This window comes from Penicillium maclennaniae, assembly GCF_028827695.1.
Source record: "Penicillium maclennaniae strain IBT 15551 chromosome Unknown utg000005l:1.0-2652337.0:1.0-2654196.0, whole genome shotgun sequence".
Taxonomy (NCBI): Eukaryota; Fungi; Ascomycota; class Eurotiomycetes; order Eurotiales; family Aspergillaceae; genus Penicillium; species Penicillium maclennaniae.
The window spans coordinates 2,637,044-2,654,126 of record NW_026623217.1 but is presented as its reverse complement, the minus strand read 5'-3'; the positions used below and the strand labels follow the sequence as shown (position 1 = coordinate 2,654,126).

The following is a 17,083-nucleotide window of genomic DNA, read 5'->3' as shown; positions in this document are numbered from 1 at the left end:
CCGTGAAGAAGTTTTCTCTTTTGAAGTTCCACCTTAATGGCTCATCGCCCATCGATGCACGCAATCAAGACCTCGCGACTGTGGACTTCCGCGTCTTTGCGCAGTCGACCGATAAGGAGTTACTGAGCATGACCAATCCAGACGGGTTCTTCCGGCGGTCAATGGTGACTTTCCTTGAAGGTGTTCCGGTGCGTGTGCTTCCCTTTGTCAGGGCAATTATAGGATGGGTACTGATTGTTACAGGGCGCATCTTTGGGGAATGACATGAGACAAGCTGAGGGCAAGCCCTATTATCGCTATTGGCCGGCGCTGTTGCCACAGACAGAAATGCGGCAGCGGGTTCACCTGCTCTACGGCAATCAGCAGATAACAGAAATTCCAGCACCTAGGATCACGCAGAGATACCCCCGCCAGCAATCAAGCTATGAGACGGCCAATCCAGTAGATTTATCGACTTTTGGGCCGACGGTCCGGGCACCACTGGGGTATATCGTCCTCGGCCGCGGCGGCGATAAGGCATCCGACTGCAACAACGGGTTCTTTGTGCGCCACGACGATGAATGGGACTGGCTACGCAGCTTCCTGACTATACCAAAAATCATCGAGCTACTGGGCCCGGAGGAGTACAAGGGCAAGCCAATTGACCGGTTCGAGATTCAGCATTTGCGAACTGTACATTTCCTCCTGAAGGACCACATGCAAGGGGAGTATAATGCCTGCTCAAGTTACGACACACTAGGGAAGAACTGCATGGAGTACCTGCGTGCAAGAACAGTGGATTTGCCCAAACGTTTTCTGGATCGAGGGAGGGTCTAACGAGAATGGAGCCCATTATTAGCGAGTGTATCAGGTAGTGCGGTCGCTGAATGACTGTTTTGACTTCTTCCAGTCCAATACGCCTTGAAATTATTATATTGTATCTGAAATTATAATATTGTACTAGTACTTGACATCAGTATGCCCATAGCCTCTATAATGGCCGATGCTACTAGTAATAAGTTATTGAATAAGGCGACGAGGTCACGAGGCAACTATAAGCCCTGAGTACTAGGAAAAACATCTCTCTCTCTCTCTAAATAACGTGTTCCACGGCAAACCCGCCACCACGGCAAACCCGCCACCCCATCAATATTCGCGTCCCCATGCACCACCCACCACTTTGAATCCCCCACTATGCCACCAATACGGTCTGAAAAGAAGCAGGATTCTATCCAACGAGAAGGTAGGATTGAGCTTGCAATCCAGGCTATTCAGAATAAAGATCTTCCCTCTATTGCTGCCGCTGCACGCGTCTACAATGTGCCGCGGTCGACCGTACGCGACCGGATCAATGGCTGCAGTTCAAAGGCTACCACACGCGCCTATACCTATAAGATGACCCATTTAGACGAGGATACGCTTACCCAGTGGATTCTGTCTATGGACGACCGCGGTGCAGCCCCGAGGCATGCTATGGTACGCAGAATGGCTAATATTCTCCTCGCGGCAACCGGATCTGATACGGTCGGCGTGAATTGGGTTGGAAGCTATATTAAGCGCACACCCGATATTCAAACACGTTTCTCGGGTCGATATAACTATTCACGCGCAGAGCAGGAGGATCTAAGGGTATTAAATAAGTGGTTTAAGCTTATTAGGGACACTATTACGCGCTATGGTATTCCACCTGATGATATCTACAATTTCGATGAAACAGGCTTCGTAATAGGCCTCGTTTCTACCGCAAAGGTAGTTACTAGGGCTGAATACTATGGCCGTAGATCTGTCTTACAGCCAGGCAATCGTGAATGGGTGACCGCAGTGGAAGCAGTCAATACTTTAGGCTAGGCTTTACCGCCATTAATTATATTTAAAGGCAAGCGCTATATTAAATCATGGTTCCACGATACCCTAAGGGACTAGCGCTTTGAGGTTTCTCCGAATAGATGGACATCTGATGATATTGGGCTTCGATGGCTTCAAAAGCTTTTTATTCCCTTAACCGCAAGCCGGATACGTGGTCGGTATAGGCTATTAATTCTTGATGGTTATAGAAGCCACCTTACGCCTGAATTCGACCGCGTATGCACTGAGCATGACGTTATCCCGATATGTATGCCACCGCATAGCTCGTATCTATTACAACCGCTAGATGTGGGCTGTTTCGCAGTTCTCAAGCGGTCATACGGTCGCCTAGTAGACCAACAGACGCGTATGGGTATAAACCATATCGACAAGCTTGATTTCCTTGCAGCCTACCCACGCGCACGCGAAGACGCATTTCAGGCTAGAAGCATTCAAAATGCATTCAAAGCGACCGGTTTAATTCCTCTAAATGCGGCAGAAGTTATTGATAGGCTCAATATTCAGCTTCGTCCGCCTACACCACCAGACCGACCATCAAGCCGATCAAGCATCTATTGCCCTGAAACACCAAGCAATATCAAATAGCTTTCGAAGCATAAAGTATCAGCAAAGCGCCTTATTAAGTACCGGTCTGATAGCCCACCTACGCCTACGAAAGAGGTAGTTAATCAGGCTTATAAGGCTTACGAAAAGGTTATGAAGCGTATCCTTCTACTGGAGCAAGAAGTGGTTGATCTACGCGCTGAAAACTATAAAAAGAAGAGACGAAAGGCCTTATCTAAAAGGCAAATACAGCGCGATGAGGGCTTATTTGTTCATGAAGCCCATGAGCAAGGCATTGGTCTACTAGGTGGTTTAGAAGGTGGTGGGCAGTCCACCGCACCACCCACACAGACTGCTTCGGTGCCCGGTGCCAGCACCAACAGACGGCAATATAAATGCAGTGTATGCGGAAAGCCTGGCCATAGGGCTAATAGATGTCCAGATAGGGTTTAAATTGAATATAAAGGCGTTGGGGTTATCTAAATGCTTCATGGATATAGAACTAAGTGGGTGGGGTGGCGGGTTTGCCGTGGTGGCGGGTTTGCCGTGGAATACGTTAAGGTATTTGAAATTACACTACACCACCGCGGTCTATGGTAGAAGATGTTATAGCCTTCTCTAGTAGCTAGTCAAATTGGCTAGAAAAATCAATCAGTGGAGTCACTCTTCGCTATTAGCGAGACTCCTATTGTTTCAAAAGTATCTCGCATGCATGTGGCAACGAGTCAGGACCGAGAAATTTACGCCAATGATTCTGTTATAACCATTTTCCCATTGTTTTTATTTTCTCTAGAGATCAATCTCATGGGTTTCTTAAGCGCGAAATATGACGAGTAGGCAAGATAAATCAACTAACTTGAATTCCTTATCTTCCAAACACTAACGATATATTAATCCCTCACAAAAAGCGAAACATCAAATCTTAGATCTTGGGAAACACCGAAAAAGAGCCACTTTCCGCTTTCCTTGACCCCGATTTGTTCAATACCCTCAATCTCTTAGACCGACTCATGTACTCCCCGTCATCCTCTTCACGGATGTAGTATGCCCAATCAGCCGTTTCATCAACCTCGGTCTGACTGTAGCCGTTGCCCATCCAGGAGAACCGGTTTCCATTGTACTGGACGTCCCAATCGTCCAGCCGGAGTTCATCCATAGCTTCGATGTAATGCAGCGTCGATCCGGGCCATAATGCCGTGACTGAACCCTCAGCCTGGTTGGACTTGTACCAGGAACGGCATGAGTCGGCCCAAACGGTATTTCTCATAAACCTGTCCTTGTATTCGATGAAGTCTTTGATTACATGTGCGTGAGGAGCAAAGCTTCTGATATTGGTGGTCTGGTATCGATCGATAAGCTTCATCATATAGTCTGCTTGGGCCTCTAGTTGGTGAGCAACATGTTAGAGTTCTCATTCGGTGACAAGCAGGACGGTTTACTACTTACCAATAGCGGACAACACTGGGCCATTGCCGATAGGACTATTTGGGCCAAGGAAAGTGAGATAGTTCGGAATTCCCGCAGCTGCAATTCCCAAGTAAGACTGCGGCTCGTCGTTCCAGTCATCCTGCAAGTTGTTCCCATTCGGCCCGATAATAGGGAACCTAGGCCGAAACGATGTATCGAAACCGGTTGCACAGATCAAGACGTCCATGGGGTACTGTTTCCCATTATCGCAAATACAGCCTCTCTCGTTGACCTCCATGACATTGCCGTACACGACCTCGACATTCTCGGCGCCCAACGCTTCGAGATAGCCGACTCCCGGCGTTATCCTTCGGCACCCAACAGACCATTCAGGAATTAAGACTTTTTTCTAGGTCTGCGTCGTGCAACTTTTCCTTCATTTGCTTGGCCATGTATTCCCGCGTCTGCTCTTGAACTTTCGTGTTTCTGAGAAAGATTCCGAACTGGCCGTTCAGGCCACGTTCGATCCCCCGCCGATACTCGGTAAGCAACCCCGGCTTTGTGGCAAAGGCTTCTTTTTCCGCCGGGGAAAATATATGCTGCTCCATACCTTGGACGGGTGATACCCACGTCGGCTCGCGGATGAAAGTTGTGATTTTCCTGACCTTAGGGAGAATCGCAGGTAGCACTTGAATTCCCGAAGACCTATAGGTGATGTTAATCAGATTTTGAATTCCCCAAGAGAAAGAATAGCCGTAATCGATCAAGTGACGCGCTGGAAATAGGGGATATTGTCTCACCCGTTTCCAATCAGCCCGACATGTTTTCCCTCTAATACTATGGACTCATCCCAGTTCGCTGTGTGCACCAGTGTTCCCTTGAACCGGTCCAGGCCTGGGATAGCCGGCCAGCGCCACGAGTTCAAGATGCCCCCTGCGTTGATCAGTATGTCACAAGTGTCGCTCCACTCTTGGCCACTCTTCAGGGCACGAACCCTGACATCATAGCCATGTCGGTCGATATTCCATGTGGCGCCGACAACTTCATGTTGGTGTCGGCAGTAGTGGCGCAGGCCATGCTTGCGCGAGAATGTATCAAAGTAGTTGAAGATTTCCTTGCTGCTGGCATACGTCCCGGACCAGTCCGTCTTGGGCTCAAAGGACCATGTGTAGTTGTGCGACGGGACATCACATGCGCAGCTAAACGAAGGATTAGGATCAACCTTTACCAGCCTGGGGACAGCAAACGCAACAGGAGGGCACGTACCCGGGATATCTGTTTTCCCACCATGTCCCAGCCACCTCTGGATTCTTCTCATAGATGACGAGAGAGAAGTTGGAGAAACTTCGCTGCAGTTTGTAGGCAAACAGAAGGCCAGACGCGCCGGCACCAACACATATTATTCGAACATGTCCTGCGGTATGGATGGGTTGACCAGCCTGATAGTTACTTTCGGCCATGGCGAATGAACAGGTTTGTAGATCAAAGAGCGAAAGAATACTGCTACGATCTTCGTTGGGCAGCATAGGAAGACTCAGCGTAGAATTACATATTTATTCTTAAAATAAGTGGAGGAGAGAACGGGAGGCCTTCAACCTTGCTGCTTTTCCTGTCGAGGAAAATGAGGGCTTAACTGGGCGGGTGTGGATAGGCTGAATACTTCCAGCCTTTCCCCCGCTCCATCGCGTATGGCCTAAGCTTCTCAACTATACTGTGGCCAGCATGATCTGATTTCAGCAAATCTCCGTTGACCGCGATATCATCAAGTAATACGGTTTCCTTTGTCGAAATCATGTTTGGAAACTTCCCGCTCAGCCAAAAGATCATCCTGGTTACCGGTGGTGGTTCGGGTATTACAATATTCTCCTGCAGGCACACCTGTCCGGCTGACGTCGTTTTGTAGGAATCAGTTTAGAATTTGTCCGCTTAGCACATGATAGCGGTGCGAAAGTGTTGATAGCAGACATACAGCTGACTCAAGAAGCCGAGCGGCTTGTTGCCGCAAAGGATGATGTGCATTTCCAGCACTGCGATGTCCGCAAATGGGACGACCTTCATGCGCTCATCAAAAGGTCGAAGGAGATTTGGAATACCGTCCCGGATGTTTACATTGCCGGAGCAGGAATATTTGAGCCGGTTTGTCTCTTCCCGTACAAGCAACACTTTTCATGGATTGTTAATTGACGTGAGCTCCAGAAATGGTCGAGTTTCTGGGACGATAGCGAGCAGGATGGTTACAGATCCACGGCGATAAACGTTGACCACCCGATAAAACTGACCAGAATCGCCATCAGAGCACTGTTAGGCGCGGGAAAGAAAGGAGTCGTCTGTATTATCGGTTCCCTCGCTGGGGTGATGGGAACGTATGCTTGCCCCTTGTATTGTGCGACGAAGCATGCCGTTGTGGGCTTTGTTAAATCCATGGCAGCTTGCGATTTATTGGAAGGTGTCAAGGTCACAACCATTTGCCCTTGGTAATGAAAACACACCCATATCCACTGTGTCCATGCTTACCTGTTGATTTTCAGTGCTGTCAAGACACCTCTATGGACTGACCATCCAGAGAAGATGACTCAGTTTGGATTCGACCAAGCAGAGACGGTCCCAGTGAGAGAAGTCGCGAGAGCAATACAACGACTTGTCGAAGATGACAAATATAGTGGTGGAACGGTCCTCGAAATCACAGCTAACGGGACCAGGGTCATACCGGAATGGGGTGTTTCACCCCCTCGTACGAAACTGACTGGCGTATCTGGAAAGGAGATCGATCAGAACATTGGTCCAGTAATAAAGCTGTTGGAAATGGAACGTATGCGGTCGTCTTTGTCTACTAGCGAATCCTAGGCCACTCCTTAGGAGTCAAGAAATTAAGGCTCCAGGCTTATTCTTAGTTTTTCTTTTTTCTTTTTTTGCACACTCTAGCAGTCACATACTGACCCAATTGACCGCCCGCCAATTGGGTCACCCACACCCAGGCGAACTTTCACACCCACACAATCCTTTTTAACTATTTGCCAATACTACAACCCTTTTTACCATGAATTTCAACAATATGACTACCGAAGAGCGCGTAATTGCCGCTTGCCAAAAGGCTATAACCTTTGAAAAGCCTAATTTCGCTACGTTATCGCGTAAATATCGCGTTGTAGTTCAACGCCTACAGTCGCGCGCAAAAGGCCGACAACCTATTACTATATCTCGTATATCCCACAGTAGGCTAGATAATACCCAAGAAGCAGCATTATATACCTGGAGCGATCGCCTAGATACCCTAGGGATTCCGCCCACTGCTGCACGTATAGAAGCAAGTGCAAATACTATGCTTCGTCGTACTTATACAGATACAGCACCTGTTAATCATAACTGGGTATATCGCTTTATCAAAAAGGCTACATCTCAACACGGCTATTTATAGATTAAGCAGAGGCCAATGGGACGTGATCGCTACAATAGTATGGATATCGGTGTTATACAGTCATTTTTTGATCGTATTAAACCACTAAATTATAGTTTAAATACTATCCCTGCATCTCATATCTACAATTTCAATAAAACTGGGTTTCTCCTTGGTCAGAGCAAGCCTCAAAAGGTCCTAACAAAGTATCAGGAATACTCTTATTTACCTTCTGAGGAGCGTAGCAATCTATTTACTAACATTAAATATATTAAAGCAGATGGTTGGTTAATGCCGCCCTATTTTGTCGGAAAGGGTAAATATCAGCTTAAACGATAGTATCTCGACAATAACATACTTCCAACCAATTTACGTATTGCTATATCCTCCAGTGGATATTCTAATAATGAATTAGCTATAGATTGGCTTAATTTCTTGATTCAAAGCACACAGTTACGTACAACAGGAAGAAGATTATTATTATTTAATGGTTATAGATCACATTTAACATAGGAATTCCTCGAAATTTACAGGCTTGATCATATTATTACCTGTGTATTCCCCGCCCATACAACAAATTTGATTCAGCCACTTAATAGAAGTCCTTTTCGAGCTTTAAAACAGCGGTTCAAAGCTAAAAATAATAAGGTTGCAAGCTGGGAAGGCGATGTGTGTGATAGTAGCTTCTTTTTCAGAGAGATTGAAGGTATTCGCCAAGCATCTCTTACATCGCGTACTATTCGCAAATCATTTCAAACACGTGGAATAATACCATTTCATCCAGAGCTAGTTATTGGGCCTTTAATGGCTGAGCTTGGGTATGATGACTGCGATCTCCAGATATTTGATGGCGTGGATAAAGCTGCACCAATTAGCTCTGATTTACCTACATCACCTCTTCGAAATAGCTTTTCAGCACGCCGATCGCAGCAAAAAGTGAATAAGCAACTTACTGAGCAAAAAGACGCTATTACACCTGTTCGCATTGAATTGGGATACTGCCCCACTTCACCGCATCCTTGCCTCAGCCTCCATGATATCTAGATCCATAGCTTCATCTCTAGAATCAATCATCTATCATATCTCTCATCATTCATCTTCCATCTTCACAACACCAAAGCTGTATGCTACAATTGAGCGGATTACTAGTGCCTGCATTGAGCTTGTGGACCTAGTAGGTATTATGGACAACGCGTTGCAAAACCAGTTGCCAAAACCACCTAAAATTGTACGCAAATCTAAGCGACGTGTAGGCCTATATGGGCCATTAACAACTGCTGATGCTGTTCGCAAGGTTGCGGACAATATTGCAAAATTGCCTAAGCGTACTGAGGAAGATGAAGAAGATGAAGCAAGCTCGGAGGGCCCAGAGGCCCTAGATACACCTGTTCCGGCCGAAAGAAGGCCTACATACACTATTCCTAATGGCGAGGAAGTATTTGTAACCTATCCAAAACGTTAAACTACGCCGTGGCGGTAGTAAATAGCGATATAATTCAAAAAAGACTGTTTGGGTGTGAAAGTTCGCCTGGGTTTGGGTGACCCAATTGCGGGCGGTCAATTGGGTCATTATGTGACTGCTACTCTATTAGGTTTGAATTTCTTTTGAGATATATCCATGCTACAAGTCTGTCCTAGTTTCACTAGATTATTTATTCATTTAAGAGGGCACCAATCGGGAATGACTACATGGCTAAAACTCATCAAGCTGGGATCTTTCAAGTTCATCATTGACATTTGTAGATTTCAAAAACTAGTACTCTGCTGTTGCTCTTTCGTCAAGGAAGGAAATTACACTTTGCCTTTCTCTATGAAGATGTTCGGAATTTCGACATGTTTCGCCCTGATGTACTCACAAACGTTCTTCCCCAGGCCATCATAGGTGCTAGTAGCACTCCAGCCCCGGTCAAGATGATCGTGGAGCAGGAAGTGCACCGCGCGAATTGCTGGCATCTCAAATCGGTCGATAGGCTGCCCGTTATATTCAGGACCCAGCAATTCCTTCATCTTAGCTACCGTGAGCAATGAGCGCAGCCAGTGCCATTCGTCGTCGTTTCGCGCGAAGAATCCCGTATTCGCATCCGAAGCTTTGTCCCCTGAGCGCCCCAGGGCAATCCACCCCAGGGGTCCGCTGGTCGTTGGTCCGAACGAAGTCATATCGACCGGTTCCTTGGTCTCGTAGCTCCACTGCCTTGTTGCATATGTCCCGCCATAATCCTGGAGATTTGTTGCAGGAGGCACTGGGATTGAGTGACCCGACCAGGACAGATTCACCATGTGGGTAATCTCTGACTGGGGGATCAGAGCGACCCAATATTCGAAAAATTCTTTTCCAGTACACTGTCGCAGGTCATTTTCGATGCTCGCTCCGGGTGCACTCTGTAAGAAATTCTCCAAGCACCATCTCTGAAATCCGACCATTGACCCAGTCCCAAGTAACTCCTTGTCCTTCGTTTGAGCCAAGATGCGGAAGTCAGCAGTTGCCACTGCTTGATTCATTGGATTCTCCTGACACCACCCATTGAGACTGAACTTAAGGCATGAGAATTTGGACACATTCTTGCCCATGCTGTGCCGTATCTGTCGCTCGGTCCACACAGCTTTCTCCTTGAGATCCAGGCCGCACATGTAGTAGTGAAACTCAGCCTGGTATCCCCCCCTGGCCGTGATACCAACCTTCGTCGTTGTCGGCGGCCGACTTCCCTTTACCCCCGTCACGAGGACCTCGTCCTTGGCAAGCTGCCGCATCTCGATACCTTCGAGAAGTGCCACGACATCGGAGCCATAATAACGAGGGCCCTGGATCTCATACAACAACTGAGATGTTGCCGTCCCAACGGATATTTCTCCGCCGGTGCCCGGCTCTTTCTCCAATGTGAAGGTTCCATCGTGGTTGATTGCAGCGATCGGGAAGCCGATATTTTCACACCCGTCGAAAAGATCTTTAAAGCCGCTGTAATACCCCCCCACACACGTAACTCGAACACTCGATCAGATGGCCCGCGACGAGAGAGCCGGCCAGTTCATCAAAATCCTTGTTGCGGTCCCAGCCGTGCCACCACATCGCCGCCCCGACTGCTGGCGCTGGGTCCGAGACCCTCCCACAGATCACAATATCCGCTCCCGCTCGAAGGGCATCCGCAACCCCAGCGCCGCCGAGGTAACATTGTGCAGCGATCGGTTCGAATGCCCAGTCTTCCAGATTTCCACCGAAGCAGATGTTCTCGAACTTCTCGCCTTGCTTCATCAGCCGCTGAACAACATCCATTACCTCATCCCCCTGGACCCAGGCGACTTTGAGATCCAGATCCTGCTCCTTGATGGCAGCGATGACCAATTCTGCTAGCTTGTCGGGCTCACTTGCACCCGCATTCACCGCGACTTTGATACGGCGCTGCTGTAGGTACGGGAGGGCGGGAGCCAACGTGCCCATGAAAGACGGATCAAAGCTTGGAGCATGATCGCCATCTGTGTCGTTCGACTTGGCCCGATCAGCTTTTTCCGCACCATGCCACTGCATCGTCATCTCGCTCATCCAGTCCCCGATGATAATATCGACATCGTTGTCTTTAGCAAAGGATAGAATGCTCCGTTGCCGATCCGTAAATCCGCCACTGGCGCCGCCGATGCGGATCGGCCTTCTGGGAGCAGATGAGGTGTGAAACGATTCCATATTTTCTTTTGTTCACAGGCTTGGTAGCGGCCTAGTAATTGGAGAGCTTCCATTTGTCCTTTATACATCATCTTCATCTGGAGCTGCGGGAAGAGGATACGAAGAACCCTAACCTTAACCCGGAATATATTGCTCTCGGCTTCCTGGATTTAGCTTCTCGGGTATATCTGGCTGAAGACAGGAGCTTGATTTCCAGCACAGAAAACGACGACCTTTGCCACCTTTCTTGGTGAGTCTTACTTGCCTGTAAACAGATGGCGGAGTGCGTATGAGACATCTGGTCCTTTTGAGTTGGATGCTTCAGAATGTGTACTCCTAGACACAGCGTCTCTATATAGTCCACTAGGATTATAACCTTCTTGAAACTGTGCTAGACATCTAATATGTATAAATACTAACCCAGCTCTAAAAGACGGAAACCTAAATATGAAAGGAAGCAATAAAAGCGACCGCCAGAGAGTTTTGTTATTTCTAAGATGCCAGCACAATATCGACTTAGGTAAATTGAGAATGCTTGATCTGTACTTCGCTACATAATCACTTCAAAAATGTCAACCCTGCTAGTTGCGTTCGGTTGCTCAGCATCAGAGGAGCACATTACTCCTTTGATCACCACCACCGCTTCGTCTGTGCTTGGTATTTTGGTGAGTACACACTGATTTTAAGCCCCATAGCAGTCCGCCCGCTAAACTTTCACCAATTTGACGTTGAGATCTGGTTTCTGCCATGTGTTATAGGCCTTCATGTGCTTCATCTCGCCCTCGGGGTCCCATTGCCATGCACCGTCAGTACTAATCACGTCGAAGTTCCACACGACTCGAGCCAGAATGACTCTCATCTCCATGTAGGACAGGCTTTTACCGATGCATCCCCGCGGGCCGAGGGAAAACGGCTGCATACCGCTCTTAATATCGGCTGCGAAGCCGTCGCCAATCCACCGTTCCGGGATGAATGAATCGCATTCCTGGAAATTTGCCGGGTTATGCGATGCAGCCCACGAGCTGACAGAGACTGACGTGCCTCCAGGAACCCAGTGACCATCGATTATGTCGCCCCCCGCGGGAACTGTACGCAAAAGCCCCGTTGGAACCGGGGGGTGGATTCGAAGACCTTCTTCCAGGCACGCGTTGAGGTACGGAAGTTGGCTGGTCCGCTGGTATGTGATCTCGGCTTCGGACTGGAAGGCGGACCGGACCTCTGCGCAGAGCTGTTGGCACTTGCTGGGGGTCCTAAGCAATCGTGCAAACAGCCCAGAGAGAAGGTTGGCGGTCGTCTCACTGCCTGCGACGATGAACAACGCCCCATTCAGGATGATCTCGTTTTCGTGGAGGTCATACTTATCCCTCTGCTTCAGGATGTAGTAGATGAAGTCCCTATGCTCGGTGTGCTCGTTCTGTAGGCGCCGCAGAACCTTATTGCGGCTGAATGTGAGATGATCCCGTCGCTTTTTTCTAACGTCATTTGGGATCAGGTTTAGCAGCATCGTCTGCAACCACGAGCCCGCCTCGGCGAAGCGCCGGGTTGCCTGTTCCAGCGCTCCTACTTTCACCGTTTCGTAGATTAAGGCAACCCACGAATGGAACGCGCCCAGATCCAGGCAACCAAACGGCTCACCAAATGCAAGGTCGCCGATTATGTCGAAGGTGGTGAAATTCAGCCAGTTCACCAGGTTGAGTTCTTCCCCCGTCCCGGCCATCCGCTTGAAATTTTTGATGAGACTGTCCACATGATGTTGGATTATGTACTCTTGCTCTTTCAATGCTCTCTCGGAAAATGAGTGCGCCAGAGCGCGCCTCTGTCTGGTGTGGTTGGCGTCATCCGACATCGTCAAGGTGGAAGCCCCGGGCAAGGGGTCGACGGACCCCACATGGATTGGGTCCTTGTGCATGTTCTTCCGTCCATTGGTCTTGAAGCCGTAGATGCCGTCCCATGCTGGAGCGGAGTTAAAGGAAAGCTCATTCGGCGACACCCGAACCACCGAGCCATACTTGTCATGGAGTTGCTTGTTCACGAGCGGTAATCGGCCTCGCAACAGCAAGTAGATGGACGGCAATGAGCTGATCGCGTTTAGCTTGGGCCCAGGGAATTTGGCTAGCGGATGGAAGTATAGCCTATAGATGACCAGGGTGACGACGTAGCAGACAAGGAGAATGCCGCTGGTTGAAACCAGATACAAGAGAAACTCCGTAGCTGTATGCGCTTGCCACATGTTTACAATACCAAGGCCAAGGAACCCAGTTGTATTGCCTCGTTCAATCTCAGTACTTACCTTTGATAGCAGTGATTATCTCTGGAATTCACTGTTGTCATAAGGGTGTTTTTTTCCTCTGTCATTGGAATGGTTACTAAGGGATTATGATCTCCGGAAAAGGGCAGCCGTCTGGTGGATAACCCTGTCCGAGCACAAAATAGTATGGCAAATGGGACAACGGCGGAAATTGTAGCATATTTTCATGTTTCACGCACCGCAAGCTAGTGTCGGTAATTCCTAACTTGAAGCATTATCCTTGAGTGCTGGAGGAGTGAGAAGCTGGGCAACGAGAACCGACTTTGTAGACTCTACCCATAAAAGGTGATTGTTGATTCTCTTCAAAAGTATCACAAGACAAAGAAGGCAGGTCTCCCCAGCGATTCCAAAGACCCTTAACAAGTCAACTATAATGACAATTTCCACGAGCCCAACCCGGAAACTCCGACCCCGACCCATGCGTCCTCTGATCCGCATTAGTTTCTTCTTCACCAAGCATCCCTCGATGTCTCAGTCGGAATTCGAGACCTACTGGCGCGACACACATGGCCGTCTAACAGTCGCATCCAAGGCCTTCAGTGAAGCCGAAATCCAGCAGTACACCCAGATCCACAAGGACAAGGCTCTGAATAATGAGGCCGCGAATATGGGCCTCTCGCTCATGGATCTCGCGTGGGATGCGTGCTCGGAGATTTATGTCAAGAGTTGGGAGGACTACTTGTTGTTCGCCACCAGCCCTGAGATGAGAGATGTTCTAGCGCCTGATGGTACTCATATCATTCATCCGGAGAAGGGTGTGAGAGTTATGGTTACCAAGGTTGATCCATTGTATATAAGTAGTATTCTCTGACGATGAGGATATGCGCTATGCAATAGTCAAAGATAGATTCAACGAATCTAATCAGACATAGGAACTATATTTCGACAAATGCCTATTTCCCTAACATGCCACCAGCTGGATTATTTTAATACCTTCGATACATGATTCACTAGGTATTGCCGATACAATAAGTATACATGACGTTATCCATATAATAATAGTTGATATGTACATATGTGCCTAGTGTTGCATGAGAAAGATGTCTCGCAGTGGTCCTCAGTCTCAGGTTCTTCGTTTGACCGCTGCTTGCTGCCAGTAGTTTATCGTCAGAAGGATCCCGACAGCCCTACATAGATGCTTCGGATAAATGCTTAGGCTCGACAAGAGTGGTCAGCTTTGCTGCTTACGATGTACATAAAATTTCCCAACTTCTACCTAAGGAGTTATTCACAGGTACAGGGAAAAAAATTTGCTATTCACTTCCATCTTCCTCAGTAAGTTGGCCCTGTATGGATATTTAATTCCGGCTGGAGACAACGACAGGATATCCTTACCCTCAATCTATGGATTATGCCTGTATTGGCAAGACCTATATTTGCGTTCTATCTGCCTTGCCAAAGCTCCAAGGCAAAATTCCTCTCATTTATAATTTATTACACGTCATGATTGATTTTACAAATAAGGTAATTGCTATTACCGGCGGCGCATCCGGAATTGGCCGCACAACCGCTATTCTCCTTGCGTCCCTCGGCGCTAAGGTCTCAATTGGAGACCTGCAGCAAGAGGCCCTCGCTGCTGTGGCCAATGAGATTAAACAGGCTGGCAGCGGCGATGTTTTCACCATGGCCATCGACGTCCGTCAGGCTGACTCAGTCGAAGCCTGGATTAACGAGACGTGCAAATGGGGCGGCAAGCTTGACGGGGCAGCCAACCTGGCCGGTGTAATTGGCCAGTCAATCGGCTTAAAGGGGGCGAGTTTCTTCATCGATTGCCATCTGAGATATGACACAAATTTCTGACTTGGTAGTTGCGAAGTAGGTCAAGGATTTTGACATGGAAGAATGGGATTTTGTCATGGACGTGAACCTAAAAGGCCTTATGCACTGCATGCGCAAAGAGCTTGGAGTCATGGCTAACAATGGTTCCATCGTCAACGCCGCCAGCATTGCGGGAATCCAGGGCTTCGCCAAAAACGCAGCATACTCGGCAAGCAAGCACGGGGTCATTGGTTTATCACGCTCCGCAGCCAAGGAAGTCGGCCAGCAAGGGATCAGAGTCAACTGCATAGCTCCGTAAGCTTGCATCCCCTCCAACCATTTGGATTTCCAGACGCTAACTGAAATCGGAGCAGGGGTGCGATTCAAACTCCCATGTTAGAGAAATCGATGGACACCAATGGTGGCGTCGGCATCAAATCAGACACTGCTTTACCAAGACGTGGGACGCCGGAGGAGGCGGCGAACCTGATTGCCTTTTTGTTAAGCGACGCATCCACCTTTATCACCGGCACTGTGTATTCTGTCGACGGAGGTTGGGCGTGTTAGTTGTTCAACTGTTGAACCAGATAATCTATACAGAGTCTACGCTCAGAAACAATGCATGATATTACATATATGATACGGCACTTTCACTGTGGGTTCTTCATAGTGAGGGGTCCATATGAACTGATTCTTCCGACATAAACTCCATACAATCTTTCTAGATGAGCGAGAGTGACATGCTAATTCTTCCTTGACTTCTTTGGGCCGCCGCATCTACTGCATCCCAGTCGCAACTTTCCCGCGGCCTTCAATTCCCAACCTGCTTACAAGATAACTTATGTTTGATCCCCAATCAAAAGCCACATTTCCTAAGTTATTGGTAATTTTTTTCCTTGTACATAGCTATAATTTCAACAATTTCTTTCGAGAGGTTAATCTGCCAAGCATCTAACACGTATAATAAGATAGTGATTGGACATAATCGCTTCTAGTGGTGCAGCCAACCCTTACGATTAGGGGCGTACGGCCTTCCCTCCATACTCTTAATCTCCCCCTTACAGCCCAACCAGAAGTCCACCAACTTTTCCCCTCTCTGATGGGCCTCCATTGCCTCCCAGCTTGCATATCTCTCGAAAATCCTTACATGTGTCTCGGTATCCAAGCTCTTCAGCACGAGGAATGTGTATGTATCGTTCTCGTCCTTCTCCACATGCCCCGCAATTGCGGCCAACTTGGCCAAAACAGCGTTTCGATCATGTGGCGTCTGACACTCGATCCGCGTGTCATAGATGACCCCGCACTCACGGCAATCACCCGACTTATCCAGAAAGCCTGCCGTCTCAGTGTAGTGAGTGAGGTCCAGGCCGGTAGACATGGAGCTGGGGACGGAGGCGAGGAATTGACCCATGGCGGGGGATTTTAAATGTGTTTCGTATAGGTCCTGCTCCAGAGAAAAGCGGGGGAAAGGGTTACTACAAGATCCGCAGATTTCTCTTGAAAGTCTCGTGATTTAGACATGATTTCAATTACCAACCTCGCGCGTATTATAAGCCTCGAACGCAAGCATCTGCGTCGACGCGTCAAAATTCCCCTTGAACTCAACGGGGATCCCGAAGTAGTAGGTCAAAGTCGAATCTCTCTCGTTGGCGACAACATACTCGGCCAGATCGTCGTAGGCATCTTGCCACTAGAGACGAACATTTAGCGATAAACAAGATATGCTCTGGACAGCTCTAGAGAAAATTTACCTCGCGATACTTTCCGGGCACAAACTGGACATTGCCAAAAATAATGAACATGATTAAGGAGGGGTATTGAGGCTGACTGGGAAAACACAGGATGCCCTAGGCTCACTGTCGTGTTTATAAGGCCTAACTAATGATCTATTCAGCATTCGCGTGGATGCCGGAAATACAATCCTCGGTAGACCGTAATTCATATGATATTAGTAGTATCGTAAGACGACGTGGATAACTATGCCCGCGGCCTCCCATAAAAATTCATGATTTGGAGACTGTGATAGGCGCTTGGGGTTCCAACCAAGGCGTCTTGCTGGGGATGCCGGGGGGGGGGATACGGCGCGGGAAGTGTAGAAACTCCGCACTAGTCCAAGTTACCGGGACACATCTGGCTAACACTAGGGCGGAAGACCTAGGCCCTTAGCTAGTAGGCT

At 48.3% G+C, this 17,083-nt stretch overlaps 9 protein-coding genes across 9 annotated transcripts; 5 read left to right on the top strand and 4 right to left on the bottom strand.

Annotated features, from left to right (window-relative positions):
- Positions 1-26: 26 nt before the first annotated feature.
- On the top strand, positions 27-816 carry N7477_006236 (uncharacterized protein; the record flags this gene model as incomplete). Its single annotated transcript, XM_056967899.1, has 2 exons — positions 27-188; positions 244-816. Coding segments are annotated over 2 exons (735 nt in total), but the record flags the coding sequence as incomplete, so codon positions are not given.
- Positions 817-3,310: 2,494 nt separating this feature from the next.
- On the bottom strand, positions 3,311-5,255 carry N7477_006235 (flavin-containing monooxygenase; the record flags this gene model as incomplete). Its single annotated transcript, XM_056967898.1, has 5 exons — positions 3,311-3,771; positions 3,835-4,163; positions 4,225-4,500; positions 4,596-4,994; positions 5,062-5,255. The coding sequence occupies 5 exons, from the start codon at positions 5,253-5,255 to the stop codon at positions 3,311-3,313; spliced, it is 1,659 nt and encodes a 552-aa protein (XP_056822652.1).
- A 332-nt stretch (positions 5,256-5,587) lies between these two features.
- N7477_006234 (NAD(P)-binding protein) lies at positions 5,588-6,639 on the top strand (the record flags this gene model as incomplete). Its single annotated transcript, XM_056967897.1, has 4 exons — positions 5,588-5,645; positions 5,699-5,931; positions 5,992-6,269; positions 6,324-6,639. 4 exons carry the CDS (start codon positions 5,588-5,590, stop codon positions 6,637-6,639), a joined length of 885 nt encoding a protein of 294 aa, XP_056822651.1.
- Positions 6,640-8,372: 1,733 nt separating this feature from the next.
- Positions 8,373-8,651, top strand: N7477_006233 (uncharacterized protein; the record flags this gene model as incomplete). Its single annotated transcript, XM_056967896.1, has 1 exon — positions 8,373-8,651. One exon carries the CDS (start codon positions 8,373-8,375, stop codon positions 8,649-8,651), a length of 279 nt encoding a protein of 92 aa, XP_056822650.1.
- A 329-nt stretch (positions 8,652-8,980) lies between these two features.
- N7477_006232 (acyclic terpene utilization AtuA family protein) lies at positions 8,981-10,862 on the bottom strand (the record flags this gene model as incomplete). The annotated part of the gene is made up of 2 exons (XM_056967895.1): positions 8,981-10,131; positions 10,175-10,862. The coding sequence occupies 2 exons, from the start codon at positions 10,860-10,862 to the stop codon at positions 8,981-8,983; spliced, it is 1,839 nt and encodes a 612-aa protein (XP_056822649.1).
- Positions 10,863-11,547: 685 nt separating this feature from the next.
- On the bottom strand, positions 11,548-13,071 carry N7477_006231 (cytochrome P450; the record flags this gene model as incomplete). Its single annotated transcript, XM_056967894.1, has 1 exon — positions 11,548-13,071. The coding sequence occupies one exon, from the start codon at positions 13,069-13,071 to the stop codon at positions 11,548-11,550; it is 1,524 nt and encodes a 507-aa protein (XP_056822648.1).
- A 496-nt stretch (positions 13,072-13,567) lies between these two features.
- N7477_006230 (EthD domain-containing protein) lies at positions 13,568-13,960 on the top strand (the record flags this gene model as incomplete). The annotated part of the gene is made up of 1 exon (XM_056967893.1): positions 13,568-13,960. One exon carries the CDS (start codon positions 13,568-13,570, stop codon positions 13,958-13,960), a length of 393 nt encoding a protein of 130 aa, XP_056822647.1.
- Positions 13,961-14,592: 632 nt separating this feature from the next.
- N7477_006229 (SDR family NAD(P)-dependent oxidoreductase) lies at positions 14,593-15,474 on the top strand (the record flags this gene model as incomplete). The annotated part of the gene is made up of 3 exons (XM_056967892.1): positions 14,593-14,871; positions 14,969-15,222; positions 15,282-15,474. The coding sequence occupies 3 exons, from the start codon at positions 14,593-14,595 to the stop codon at positions 15,472-15,474; spliced, it is 726 nt and encodes a 241-aa protein (XP_056822646.1).
- Positions 15,475-15,898: 424 nt separating this feature from the next.
- Positions 15,899-16,318, bottom strand: N7477_006228 (putative quinol monooxygenase; the record flags this gene model as incomplete). The annotated part of the gene is made up of 1 exon (XM_056967891.1): positions 15,899-16,318. The coding sequence occupies one exon, from the start codon at positions 16,316-16,318 to the stop codon at positions 15,899-15,901; it is 420 nt and encodes a 139-aa protein (XP_056822645.1).
- Positions 16,319-17,083: the final 765 nt, after the last annotated feature.